Source organism: Kogia breviceps, chromosome 4 (genome assembly GCF_026419965.1).
Source record: "Kogia breviceps isolate mKogBre1 chromosome 4, mKogBre1 haplotype 1, whole genome shotgun sequence".
Lineage (NCBI taxonomy): Eukaryota > Metazoa > Chordata > Mammalia > Artiodactyla > Physeteridae > Kogia > Kogia breviceps.
The window spans coordinates 117,774,351-117,789,331 of record NC_081313.1 but is presented as its reverse complement, the minus strand read 5'-3'; the positions used below and the strand labels follow the sequence as shown (position 1 = coordinate 117,789,331).

General features: G+C 46.1%; 1 protein-coding gene across 13 annotated transcripts in view; it reads right to left on the bottom strand.

Moving 5' to 3' along the window:
- LOC131755055 (protocadherin alpha-C2) overlaps positions 1–14,981 on the bottom strand; it is a 161,345-nt gene that overhangs the window by 93,693 nt on the left and 52,671 nt on the right. For 2 of the 13 annotated variants that reach the window (XM_067031782.1, XM_067031792.1), the window contains exon 1: positions 6,106–8,609. The exons of 8 other annotated variants lie outside the window; for them this stretch is intronic. In XM_067031782.1, coding sequence (XP_066887883.1) covers positions 6,106–8,532 — 2,427 coding nt within the window. In that variant the 5' untranslated portion in view covers positions 8,533–8,609. Of the gene's footprint in view, positions 1–815; positions 3,351–6,105; positions 8,610–12,104; positions 14,654–14,981 lie in introns of those variants that run through there. 3 more of the 13 variants (XM_067031794.1, XM_067031787.1, XM_067031795.1) reach the window with 3 other exon arrangements.

Here is a 14,981-nt window from a genome sequence, read left to right as displayed (position 1 = left end):
AGATAAAAGCGAATTATTTGGGACTTCCACAGCCAAAACTAAAAAGATAAATAAATTAATAATTTTTTTAAAAATGATACATCCAAAGTGTGGAGTACTACACAGCTATTAAAAGTGTCAGATTTGTAGGGATTTCCACGAGGTATTGGTGACTGAGAAATGTAAAATGCATTATTTATTCTAATAAATTATCCAAAAGAAACAATAACAAAAAACCCACCAGGTGTATGCATGTGTGTGAATAATTAACTGAACATAAAAATGTTAAAGGAAATCATAAGTTTCTTCATATTGGATATCAGACAGGGGAACAGTGATGTGTCTAGACGAAAATGAGGAGGGAGCAAAGAAAAAAAGATTTTTTGAAAAGAAAGAAAAATGCACTTTTAAAAAGATTTTATGTTAAAAGTTATGGCACTGTTCAAAACAAACCAGTATGTAGGTAGATGAATAAATTTTAAAAATAAAAATATTTTAGTGTTTAATTATGGTTAGCCTCATTAAAGCAAAAGTTATCTAAATGCTCAAGTACTCACAATGTGAAGTTTCTTGAAAATGCTTATGTAGGTAATAAATACTTTAAAACTATTAAGAATACAACAAAAAGAAATTATTAACATTACGAACAATATTATGGCTTTTGACTTAAGATTTCAGTCTGAAGAATAATGAAACTACTGATGTCAGTAACACTCCTGAAATACCATAATGATGAGCAAAATTAAAGAACGATCTTAAAATCGAGATTGAAGAATCTTAAATAGAAAACTGTGAGGAGGGCTAAAACAGTAGGAAAATTTCAAATACGACCTCACCTCTTTCAACTGTTCTGAATCCGGTTCTCTTTCACCTGTTACCTCTGCAGAACTCAGACAAGGAGGAAGGCTGGGGCTGAAGGCCATGAGGTCTGTCTTGGGCGGCCCCTCCCCAGAGCACACCCTCTGCCGCCTCTGCTGCGAGTAAGACCAGCTCCCCACCGCGCTGGAGCACACCAGCGTGGGCTTCCCGGGCCCGCACGCGCCCTCGCTGGGCGGCGCCGAGCACCGCAGCGCCGTGTACAGCAGCAGCGTGAGCACCAACAGGCTGGACACCGCGCAGATGGCGATGATCAAGTACACGTTCACATCCACCAGAGCGGCCTTCGCGCCAGCGGCGCCCGTCGACGCCCGCGAAGAGGCCTTGGGCGCCTGGCCGCTGTCCTCCAGCGACAGCAGCACGGTGGCCGTGGCCGTCAGAGCCGGCTCGCCGTGGTCCTTCACCAGCACCAGCAGGCGCTGGCGCGGCGCGTCCGCCTCGTCCAGGGCGCGCGTCGTGCTGATCTCGCCCGTGTACAGCCCCACGCGGAACGGGCTGCGCGCGCCACCCGCCGCCGGCTGCAGCTCGTACGACAGCCACGCGTTGTAGCCCGAGTCCGCGTCCACTGCGCGCACTTTCGCCACCACGTGGCCCGCGCCCACCGACCGCGCCACCAGCTGGCTCAGGGCGCTCGCCCCTCCGCCCGGCCCGGGCGGCAGCAGCGCGGGCGCGTTGTCGTTCTCGTCCAGCACGAACACCTGCAGCGTCACGTTGCTGCCCAGAGGCGGCACGCCCGCGTCGCGCGCGCTCACCTGGAACTGCAGCAGCTCCAGCTCCTCGTGGTCCAGCGGCTGCAGCGCGTACACCTTGCCGCTCTCCGCGTGCACCGACACGTAGCTCGACAGCGCTCGCTCGCCCACCCGCCGCTCCACCAGCGAGTAGGACACCAGCGCGTTCTCCTGCGCGTCCGCGTCCCGCGCCGACACCGTGAAGATGTGGCAGCCGGGCGGGTTGTTCTCCTTCACCAACACCGTGTACTCGGGCTGTGCGAACGCGGGCGCGTTGTCGTTCACGTCGGCCACCTCCACGGACACGCTGGCTGTGGCCGACAGCGAAGGCGAGCCCCGGTCCCGCGCTGTCACCACCACCTCATAGTTCGCCACACTCTCTCGGTCCAGGACGCTGTCAAGCACTAGTGAATAGTAATTCTTGAAGGTGGACACCAGCTTGAAGGGGACCTGGGGTGTTAGTGAGCAGGTCACCTGCCCGTTGGCGCCGGAGTCACGGTCGGACACGCTGATCAAGGCGATGACAGTGCCCACCTGAGCGTCCTCTTGCACCGGAAGAGCCAAAGAAGTGACGGTAACTTCTGGGGCGTTATCATTTATGTCTACTATTTCCACCAAAATGGTACAATGACCCGCCATTGGAATATTCCCCTTGTCAGTTGCTTCCACGGATATTTCATACAATTTCTTTTCTTCGAAATCCAATTTACCTTTTGTCCGAATTTCTCCGCTGCCGGGATTTATGGAAAACGCATATAATACTGCAGGCGATACAGGTCTTCTAAATGAGTAAATTATGTCTGCATTTATACCATCATCAGGGTCTGTGGCATTTAGTTTGATCACTAATGTTCCATTAAATGCATTCTCTAACATTCTCACTTTATAAATTAAGTGGTCAAATTCTGGGGCGTTATCATTCACATCCAGGATTGTAATCAGCAGCTGAACTGTGCCGGTCAGCTCGGGTTTGCCTCCATCACTAGCTGTCAATAATAAACTATGTTCCTGAATTTCCTCTCTGTCCAATGATTTCCTTAACACAAGTGATAACGAAGACGTTTGTTCACGGTTGTTTTGTGTGTCCAAAGTGAAATAATCGTTGGGATAGACTCGGTAGGTCAAGGCGGAGTTTACTCCAATATCTGCATCAGATGCGCCATCTAGTGGGAACCGAGTTTCCGGAGGTCTAGATTCAGCAATGATTATTCTTTTTTCACTTTCAGGGAACACAGGCGGGTTGTCGTTAATATCTGTAACTTCCACCTCCACATGGAACACCTGCAGCGGCCGGTCCACGATCACCTCCAGGTGGATGCTGCACTCGGCGCTCCGCCCGCACAGCTCCTCCCGGTCGATCCGCGAATTCACAAACAAAATGCCATTCTGCAGATTTACCTCCAGAAGGTCCCCGCGGCCTTTGGACGCCACCCGGAACAGGCGCGGCACCAGCTCCGCCAGCTCCAGCCCCAGGTCCTGGGCGATGCGGCCCACGAAGGTGCCGTGTTTGGCCTCCTCCGGAACCGAGTAGTGGATCTGGCCGCTCCCGGCCTCCCAGGCTGCGAGGAGCAGAAGCGAGAGTAGCAAAAGCCGAGCTCCTGGGCCTCCTCTCCAGGAAAAGAGCATGGTACACTCAAAAGCCTGCAGAGATATCTGAAGTTTATAGACTACCTTACCTCAAATGCCTCTCAAGGTCTAATTTTACGGGCTTCTATTGCGGGAAAATTCACTAGAGGTTTTCCACTATCTGCCAAATTTTCTGCGGGGAGGAAAGAGGGGAGGCGCTTTCTTCGAGGAATTGTTCTCAGTGAAGAGCGACACCATGCGCATGAATGTGTAAGTGTAAAAATGACTCGGTCCATATTTTCGGTTGATGGAGCGGGGGGTTTTCTTGCATTTCGTGACATTTTTTATTGCAAATATGTAATGGAAGATTAAATGTTTTTCTTTCCAACAACAGTAAATCACTGTATTCTGCTCAGCACTGGATGCTAGTTGAAATTGGTTGATGAGTTCCATCTTTCTACGTTTTTGCATGTGTAAAACGTGGTGCAGAATTTGTAAAAAGAGGTAATATTCTACATTTGCTTTTAGAACTCAGACTCTAGTTCTGCACAGCTTTGTAGATTTGGGTGGGAATGTCCTTTTCCTGTAACATTTTTGAGACCTATTCACACAACTCCCTTGTGTCAAAATGGAAACATAACGAATCACATAAGAATAAAACAGATGAATATGGAAATTCGGTAACTGATACACAAGGTTTTAAATAAACACAATATTTATAAATTCCCCCAAATATGACTGTGAAATTTGTATAGAATATTTGTATTCGAAGGAAATGTCCATCAATGTGCGTATGAGTTTGTATGTGCGTGTGTGTGTACATAAACACACAATGTAGACCATTTAGATATAAAAATACTTTAAAGTTCTGGATTCTCTTTGAATAAAACATGCCAAGAACTAGTATATTATATATTTGATATAAATGAAATTACTACCAATAATAAGTTAAATTTCCCTCTTCTCTCTCCCTATCTTACACCATCACTGGAGAAATTCCTACTATCATTTAAACTGACTCTGATTTTCCAAGTAACAACAGGTAGATACAGATGTTAACACATCTCTAGCAAGGAAGAAAGGAAGGGACTCTTACTTTTATCTAATACTGTACATATCTTTACCAAGTCACCAAGATCCAGGCCAAGTAGGGCTAGGAAAGAAAGAGCATAGCTCCAATAATTCTCTTGCCTGTTTTGTGCACAACTCTGCAGGAAATAAGAGTTGGGTTCATTTCTGAATCTTTGCTCCCCTCTGAAAATGTGAGTAGAGTATTTGGTATTCTCCCACCCTTATCCTCCTCATTGCTCCGTTACTTTTATTAACATACCTTTACTCTTATAATGGGAATCGTTTTTTTGTTCTAATTGTTCTTGTCTATCAGGCCCTACCTGTCTCGTTTATCTCTCCACCTAACCTAGACTACACAGTCAACCATTTAAAACATGTCCTTCCAGACACCCTAAAGGCACACACCTACTCATAGCACCCCTCTAACATTTTCTGTAGCTTCCAACACACAGCCTAACTATCCGTTTTCTCCATTCCTTCTACTGAGCTTCTCAGTGTGTTAGTCACTTAACCAGGATTACTATGTTCTCTACAAGTTCACTCTCACCATTACCTCAGTTGAGCCCTCAAGTGAATTCATAATTCCTGCCTACAGAGATTCTTCCATCTTTTCTTCTCTCTTCTCAAATTTCCAGCCTCATTCCCACAACCTGGTTCTCAGATGATTTACCCAGAGATATAAGTCATCAAATATGAACTCAATGGCTCTCTTCCTATGTCAACATTTTTCTTTATATTCTCTATTACTCATTCCCTACTAAGGAAAAATCGCCCCACTTTTAAGGCCAACCCTATGCTCTTATTTTTTTACTCTATTCTATCCTCTTTCATATTTTTCATCTTCATCTTCATTCTTTCTCTGCCTGTCTCATCTTCAGTATCTCCCTCTTTACTTGCTTCTTTTCCTCTCACTAAAAGACACGCTGGAAAGGTTTTGTGCGGAAGAAAGTTACAAGATGTAAAATGCACTTTAGAAGATTCACCTGATAATTGTGTCAGAGCAGTAGTACGCCACAATGAGTTGGTAATCCTTCAAAACTGAGTTTGAGCCACTTTGCACAGTCTATGTGGCTTAAGTTTCAGACTTCTTAAAGTAAAATTCCAACGATAAATATTGTACCTGCACTATAGGAGTGATATGATAATTAAATGAGATAATACAATTAAAGATCCTAGAACAGGTCCTGGAAAATAATAGGGGACCAATAAGTATTCTTATGTTTTATTGAATCAAAGAAATGCTATTAATTGTAAGATGCACCATTACTTGTGTGCTACCAAGAATAAAAGCCAACTAAATTATTGTAAACCATCAATTATAAGGTGCATCCTGCTATAGATGGATCTTATAATATTTTAATGTTATTATATTTTATGTAAATAAGAACAATACTGTAGCCAATCCCAACTGAAAGAAAGAAGGCACTCCATGGAAATAACATAAAATTATTCATCTTAGCATTAATAACATAATTTTTATTTTTGTTATAATACTCAATAGGAGATTGTCCTGGAATTAGATTGGTGGTCAACAAGGCTATTTTAAAAGCCTATGCACATAAAGAGCAGTAAAGGAATCCAGTTAATGATATCTGGGAACTCTGCACTAACCTTGCAAATTTTCTTTAATCATGAAATTAAGTGCAAATTAAAAATAAATTTGAGTTATCAAACCTAGACAGTTTTTACTCAAACGTACTTATATCTTTCAAGGTTAACCATTCATAGATAATATGGAAAATTACAGAACGAGAAAAATTTTTAATGTGATGATCCATGGCTTCCATTTCATCTTTATCTCATTATTTAATATTACTTGAAAAGTTGGGCTAATACACGAAAAGTTGAAAATGACTAATATACTTTAATGATATCAAGGACTTACTTTACTGGAAGGACTTAAACAATCTTCTCCTGACGGTGGAAGACTAGGGCTGAAGGCCATGAGGTCTGTCTTGGGCGGCCCCTCCCCAGAGCACACCCTCTGCCGCCTCTGCTGCGAGTAAGACCAGCTCCCCACCGCGCTGGAGCACACCAGCGTGGGCTTCCCGGGCCCGCACGCGCCCTCGCTGGGCGGCGCCGAGCACCGCAGCGCCGTGTACAGCAGCAGCGTGAGCACCAACAGGCTGGACACCGCGCAGATGGCGATGATCAGGTACACGTTCACATCCACCAGAGCGGCCTCCGCGCCAGCGGCGCCCGTCGACGCCCGCGAAGAGGCCTTGGGCGCCTGGCCGCTGTCCTCCAGCGACAGCAGCACGGTGGCCGTGGCCGTCAGAGCCGGCTCGCCGTGGTCCTTCACCAGCACCAGTAGGCGCTGGCGCGGCGCGTCCGCCTCGTCCAGGGCGCGCGTCGTGCTGATCTCGCCCGTGTACAGCCCCACGCGGAACGGGCTGCGCGCGCCACCCGCCGCCGGCTGCAGCTCGTACGACAGCCACGCGTTGTAGCCTGAGTCCGCGTCCACTGCGCGCACCTTCGCCACCACGTGGCCCGCGCCCACCGACCGCGCCACCAGCTGGCTCAGCGCGCTCGCCCCTCCGCCCGGGCCGGGCGGCAGCAGCGCGGGCGCGTTGTCGTTCTCATCCAGCACGAACACCTGCAGCGTCACGTTGCTGCCCAGAGGCGGCACGCCCGCGTCGCGCGCGCTCACCTGGAACTGCAGCAGCTCCAGCTCCTCGTGGTCCAGCGGCTGCAGCGCGTACACCTTGCCGCTCTCCGCGTGCACCGACACGTAGCTCGACAGCGCTCGCTCGCCCACCCGCCGCTCCACCAGCGAGTAGGACACCAGCGCGTTCTCCTGCGCGTCCGCGTCCCGCGCCGACACCGTGAAGATGTGGCAGCCGGGCGGGTTGTTCTCCTTCACCAACACCGTGTACTCGGGCTGTGCGAACGCGGGCGCGTTGTCGTTCACGTCGGCCACCTCCACGGACACGCTGGCTGTGGCCGACAGCGAAGGCGAGCCCCGGTCCCGCGCTGTCACCACCACCTCATAGTTCGCCACACTCTCTCGGTCCAGGACGCTGTCAAGCACTAGTGAATAGTAATTCTTGAAGGTGGACACCAGCTTGAAGGGGACCTGGGGTGTTAGTGAGCAGGTCACCTGCCCGTTGGCGCCGGAGTCACGGTCGGACACGCTGATCAAGGCGATGACGGTGCCCACCTGAGCGTCCTCTCGCACTGGGAGCGACAGCGAAGTGATCATTACCTCGGGGGTATTGTCATTCAGGTCCAGAACTTCCACCAGGACCGTGCAGTGACCTGCCATAGAAGGAATCCCTTTATCAATAGCGTTAACCTGAATTTCATACTCATTATTCTCTTCAAAATCCAGTTTCCCATAAATCCTAATTTCACCTGTTTCTGCATTTATTGAAAACATACATTTCTCACTCTCTGGCAGAATCATTCTGATTCCATAGGAAATTTCTCTATTTGGTCCTTCGTCTAGATCAGAAGCGTTTAGTTGAATCACTCTGGTGTTGTTTGGGATATTTTCAAACAGCACTACTTTATAGCCAGGCGTATCAAACTCAGGAGCGTTGTCATTAACATCCAGGATGGTTATTTGAATCTGAACAGATCCTGTTAGTTCGGGTTTACCGCCATCCAGAGCGGTCAGCAATATATTAAGTTCTGGCATTTCTTCTCTATCCAATGACTTCCGAAGAATGAGTTCAGGCAATATACTTTTATCGGTTTTCGTTATTACTTTAAGAGTAAAATACTCATTTAGACCTAACCTATAGGTCACAAGAGAGTTTAGGCCGATATCCGCATCGGAAGCGCCCTCTAGAGGAAAACGAGAGTCCAGAGGAGCAGATTCAGAAATAAGTACCTTTTGTTCTCCTCTGAACACCGGCGGGTTGTCGTTAATGTCCTTTACTTCCACCTCCACGTGGAACACCTGCAGCGGCCGGTCCACGATCACCTCCAGGTGGATGCTGCACTCGGCGCTCCGCCCGCACAGCTCCTCCCGGTCGATCCGCGAATTCACAAACAAAATGCCATTCTGCAGATTTACCTCCAGAAGGTCCCCGCGGCCTTTGGACGCCACCCGGAACAGGCGCGGCACCAGCTCCGCCAGCTCCAGCCCCAGGTCCTGGGCGATGCGGCCCACGAAGGTGCCGTGTTTGGCCTCCTCAGAGACCGAATAATGGACCTGGCCGCTCCCCGTCTCCCAGGCTGCGAGAAGCAGAAGCGAGAGCAGCAGGCGCCGAGCTTCGAAGCCTCCTCGCCAGGAAAACACCATTGCCGACAAAGAGATCTCTGAGGTGAGACTGTCAGTTTTAAGAGATAGCTCGCCTGCCAACATTTATGACCAGTCTCCCTTTCTGTAAGTACATATTTAGTAAATTTTACCCAGCATTCCTGTCAGTATGGAGTCGATTATCCTGTGGATGGTTGGAATCTGGGCGTGGAAACAAAGTTTTCCCTTTTCACCTTCTGAGTGTACAGCGACATCATGTGACTGATTATGTAAGTACAAGAAAGATCCTGAGGTTCTTTTTGGTTTAGCCACTTTTTGGTTCACTTTAAATCTATTTCGACTTCTTGGATATTTTCATGGATCATTTGTAAATGCCTATTTATTTAATATACATGATATTTGTAACAAAGCACAAATACTTCTATTACACTTCAGTTTTTAAAACATTCTGCTTCAAAGTCGATCATAAAGTAATCATTGAAATGTGGCATGTCAGAAGCTACTCCTTAGCTATCATGGCCAGTAAAATAAAGAATAATATACATCACCTCTGCCCTTATATTGCTTAAAATTCACATTTGTAATGATTTTCATCCTTCAAAAGCACTTCATTCTAAGACTTTAGGAGAAAGCCAAGAATTCCCTCATCTAGTAAAGGAAAAGAAACAAATATTTCATTCATATAAATTATTTTATTCATAACTCTGGTGAATATTATAATTCATCATAAATATGGAAGATGTTTTTGGTTCCTTGATGCTCAAATGTGATTACTTTTCATACAACTGCTCTCATTCACATAATATGTTGAAAAATGAAGCTTCGGTATGGATTCTGGAATATTTTACTCTAGCAGGAGTAAAGGATTTTCATGTAAAATGTTGAGTCAAAGCCTCCAAATTTCATAGTATTCTGAAGTGGCAGTAGAGCACTAATATGAAAAAGATCACGTGAAATGTTTTGGAGCCCAATCTCATTGAGAAAAGTCAAAAAAAAATATGAACTTCATAATGACCATTTAGTTTCCCTCTAAATCTTTCCTTCCAGGCCAGTTAGTAGTTACACAGAATATGCTTCCCTTCAGAAAATCACAATGGTGAGTATGATTCAAGGAAGAATAAAAAGACTTCATAATTTTATTCATTAATTCAAGACCAGCTTTAAGGAAAAACAAAACACAGATAAGATCCCACAGCTAGTTGTGAACAAGTAAGTATATTATTTATAAGCTCATTTAAATTCAAATCAAAATCTTTAAACCAATAATTTATTACCATTCCTTTTACATATAATAAAGGAAACTGAGAAATTAAATCTTTATAGAACCAGAAAATAATAACCAAGAATGGTTCTACAAGTATAAAATAACTTAAATCAACTCCCATACTGGCTCTTAATTAATGAAAAACATATTTGAATTTTGATGCTATTGGATTATTTAAATTGTCTATCACCATCAAGCTTCTTCATTTTATATCTTCCATTTTCAAAAATAGTCAATGTACCATAATTGGTAAGCAACCTTATTGTAGTGTCTATGTAGTCCTCACACACTGTTAGACATAATTAAATTATTAAACAGATAGGAACATCTAAATTTAGCTTAATACTTAAACAATCAAACTACAAAATAGGATGAAATTACAATTATACATCATAGAATGTAATCCTGAAATTAAGAATAAGTACAAAAGACACTAAATTTGTACCATAGAAATTAATCCACATAATTTGGAATTATCTAAAATGTGCATTGATTACTTATGTACTGTGTAAAAGTAATGACTTGCAAAATTACCTTTACTTAAAACATTCCAGGGGCTTCCCTGGTGGCGCAGTGGTTGAGAGTCCGCCTGCCGATGCAGGGGACATGGGTTCGTGCCCCAGTCCGGGAGGATCCCACATGCCGCGGAGCGGCTGGACCCGTGAGCCATGGCCGCTGAGCCTGCGCGTCCGGAGCCTGCGCGTCCGGAGCCTGCGCGTCCGGAGCCTGTGCTCCACAACGGGAGAGGCCACAATAGTGAGAGCCCCGCGTACAGCAAAAAAAAAAAAATTCCAATTTCATTTTATTAAATTTAAATGACGTTCAGTCATTCCAAGAACTTCATTGGGAAATGGGTTATAATGTATGCCCTACCTAACATCCACATTTATTTATATTTACAAAATTCTGTAAATGATATGATGGTTTAATCACTTTTGAGTCTGAAATATTTCATATTTTAATCTTGTTGCCTAATTTGGAATAAAGAATGTTTTTAGACAATTAATATTGAGATACAAAGTTTCATAAACAGAGGTCCAAGAATGAGCTTCAGCATGGGATCCTTGAATATTATGCCAAGTGGTATGCTGTGTAATTTTAAGGGGAGAATGGCCACATATGACTCTCATCAGATTCTCAAAGAGGTCAGTGATTCCACCATCCTACATGTAGCTAAGAACCAATGAATTAGAAGGATGACCTAGAGATAAATGATCTCTGCTAGAATCTTCAGATGTGGTTAAACCACATGGAAAGAAAATTTTACAAACACCAGCGATAAAGCATTTAAAGATAGGGAATTTAAAATGTTAGATGAGGGAGGTTGAGGTTCGCAGATGTAAGCTATTATATATGGAATGCATAAAAAAACAAGGACCTACAAAGAACTATATTCAGTATCCTATGATAAACCATAATGGAAAAGAATATAAAATATATATGTGTGTTTGAATCACTTTGCTGTACAGCAGAAATTAACACAACATTGTAAATCAACTATAGTTCAATTTTAAAGTGTGAGATGAATGAAATTGATAAATGTCAATAGGCTTCACTTTGACAGAGTTAACTTCTTCTTTCCACATAAATCCAGAAACATAAGAAATAATGCCAGCTAGCATATATTGCAGATATTATAATCCTATATGCATGGCTTTGGCAAATTTGAATGACTTGATTGAGGAATATGATGATTTTATTTGCCTAGTTACTTTGGAAGCATAAACCTGGAAGTTCTGTTTCAGTACATAGTAGATAAATCTATCCCCACTTCATGGAACAAAATTTAAAATGGACAGAACTTTTAGTTATATTATTTCAATGAAATAAGCATACTAGAACAAAAGCCTGCATTTTTTTACTGCAAGTAATATGGAAACAGGTTTTATCTTATTGGTAGAGGAAAAACTAAAGATTATTCAATGGACAATAAATGTTTAAAACCATAGAAAAAGAAAGGAAAACCCCTTCAGAACAAATTAAGAGAGTGACAAAATTTTGATACAAGCCTGAAGTGAGAAAAGTCAGTAATCTAATAATGTGAAAGTATCAAGACAAAAGCCTGTTAAAAAACAAAGAGGATAAGTAAAATTTAAATAATCCACAGTGATTACATCACTGAGGATTAGAGTTGAAATGAAGTGACACAGATCAAATAACAGGAAAGTCATTCTTACATTTTCTTAAACATGTTCTAACAAACATTAGGAGAAATAGGATATTTATTGGCTAAAAAACCTAATACTTCATATGATTAAAATGTTATATGTGTATCATTGGCACTTCACTAACAAACGTTGTTCTTTAAAATGATACTCAAAGTATAGAGCATTCATTAAAATTTTCTTTGAAACAAACTGGAATTTTAAAATTATAACATCGACTTCAAAAGGTGGGAATCTATAGAACTCACCTGTCCCGGGTGATTTGATCCTGCCTCCTGCCTTTCCTCTCCGACTTCTCTATCCAGACTGGGAGGAAGGCTGGGGCTGAAGGCCATGAGGTCTGTCTTGGGCGGCCCCTCCCCAGAGCACACCCTCTGCCGCCTCTGCTGCGAGTAAGACCAGCTCCCCACCGCGCTGGAGCACACCAGCGTGGGCTTCCCGGGCCCGCACGCGCCCTCGCTGGGCGGCGCCGAGCACCGCAGCGCCGTGTACAGCAGCAGCGTGAGCACCAACAGGCTGGACACCGCGCAGATGGCGATGATCAGGTACACGTTCACATCCACCAGAGCGGCCTCCGCGCCAGCGGCGCCCGTCGACGCCCGCGAAGAGGCCTTGGGCGCCTGGCCGCTGTCCTCCAGCGACAGCAGCACGGTGGCCGTGGCCGTCAGAGCCGGCTCGCCGTGGTCCTTCACCAGCACCAGTAGGCGCTGGCGCGGCGCGTCCGCCTCGTCCAGGGCGCGCGTCGTGCTGATCTCGCCCGTGTACAGCCCCACGCGGAACGGGCTGCGCGCGCCACCCGCCGCCGGCTGCAGCTCGTACGACAGCCACGCGTTGTAGCCCGAGTCCGCATCCACCGCGCGCACCTTCGCCACCACGTGGCCCGCGCCCACCGACCGCGCCACCAGCTGGCTCAGCGCGCCCGCCCCGCCGCCCGGCCCGGGCGGCAGCAGCGCGGGCGCGTTGTCGTTCTCGTCCAGCACGAACACCTGCAGCGTCACGTTGCTGCCCAGAGGCGGCACGCCCGCGTCGCGCGCGCTCACCTGGAACTGCAGCAGCTCCAGCTCCTCGTGGTCCAGCGGCTGCAGCGCGTACACCTTGCCGCTCTCCGCGTGCACCGACACGTAGCTCGACAGCGCTCGCTCGCCCACCCGCCGCTCCACCAGCGAGTAGGACACCAGCGCGTTCTCCTGCGCGTCCGCGTCCCGCGCCGACACCGTGAAGATGTGGCAGCCGGGCTGGTTGTTCTCCTTCACCAACACCGTGTACTCGGGCTGCGCGAACGCGGGCGCGTTGTCGTTCACGTCGGCCACCTCCACGGACACGCTGGCTGTGGCCGACAGCGAAGGCGAGCCCCCGTCCCGCGCTGTAACCACCACTGTATAGACAGACACGCTCTCGCGATCCAGGGCGCTGTCCAGCACTAGTGAGTAATAGTTCTTGAACGTGGACATGATCTTGAAGGGGACGTTGGGCGTTAGAGAACAGATCACCTGTCCGTTGGCACCAGAGTCGCGATCAGATACACTGATCAGTGCAATGACCGTGCTTGGCTGAGTGTCCTCCCGCACTGGAAGAGACAGGGAAGTCACAGTGACTTCAGGGGCGTTATCATTGGCATCTAAGATTTCGACCCAGACTGTACAGTGACCTGCCATTGGGGGATTTCCCTTATCTGTAGCCTGTACGTCAATTTCATAAAACTTGTTTTCTTCATAGTCTAAAGTTCCATTGACCCTTACTTCTCCACTGTTTTTATGTAGTGTAAATAAACGTTTTCCATTGGGCTTAATCGACATCAAGGAGTATGTCACCTCCCCGTTGACTCCTTCATCTTGATCTGTGGCGTTTAACTTTATCACAAGAGTTTCTTTAGCTGCGTTTTCCATCAATCTCACCTTGTATTCTGATTGTTCAAATTCCGGATCATTGTCGTTAATATCCAAGACGCGGACAAAGAGATGAACAGTGCCAGTGAGCTCCGGTTTCCCGCCGTCTGCAGCCGTTAATAGTAAATTAAGTTCCGGAGTTTTCTCTCTATCCAGAGACTTCTTTAATGTAAGTGACAGCCTTTTAGTCTGCTTACTATTTGTTGGTAATTCTAAAGAAAAGTGCTCATTTTGACTTAGTCTGTAGGTCAATTGAGCATTCTCTCCTATATCCGCATCAGAAGCTCCCTCTAGAGGAAAATGAGAGTCAGGTTGCTTAGATTCAGAAATCAGCAGCTTTTGTTCTCTGAGAGAGAACACCGGTGGATTATCGTTAATATCCTTTACTTCCACCTCCACATGGAACACCTGCAGCGGCCGGTCCACGATCACCTCCAGGTGGATGCTGCACTCGGCGCTCCGCCCGCACAGCTCCTCCCGGTCGATCCGCGAATTCACAAACAAAATGCCATTCTGCAGATTTACCTCCAGAAGGTCCCCGCGGCCTTTGGACGCCACCCGGAACAGGCGCGGCACCAGCTCCGCCAGCTCCAGCCCCAGGTCCTGGGCGATGCGGCCCACGAAGGTGCCGTGTTTGGCCTCCTCGGGAATGGAGTAGTAGACCTGGCCGCTGCCCGCCTCCCAGGCTGCGAGAAGCAGAAGCGACTGCAGCAGTCGCCCAGTGTCCAATCCCCTTCTTTCAGACGCGAACATTGCATACATTGACTTCCCAGATAAGGTCCTTTACTTTTACAGTACCATAGACTCCAGTTTCGGGTTAAAAATCTTACTGAATTTTTGAGAAGTTTCAAAGGATCCTTTAACGGTAGCATCCGGCATGACGGAGTCTTTAAATGCGGAGTTCCTGGCTGCTCAGACCAACCCTTGAATGAACTATTTCCTCCAAGTAAAGAGCGACACCTTGTGCCTGAAATTGTGAGTATTGCACACTACATCCGATACCACAGAATTTTACTTGAGAAAAATATAAGTTCAAGTGTTTCAAGCTATTTTACCCCCAAAATCATATTTCCAAAGTGCTTATTTATGGAATAAAAATCAGATTTTAAGTCATATTGAAACTGATGGTATGTGGAAAATGGCATTTTATTCTTGATTAACATCAAATTGAAATATTTGTTCCTATGTTTAATGTAGAGTTTTACAGTTGAAAAAATTATGAAAAAATAGACTCAAACA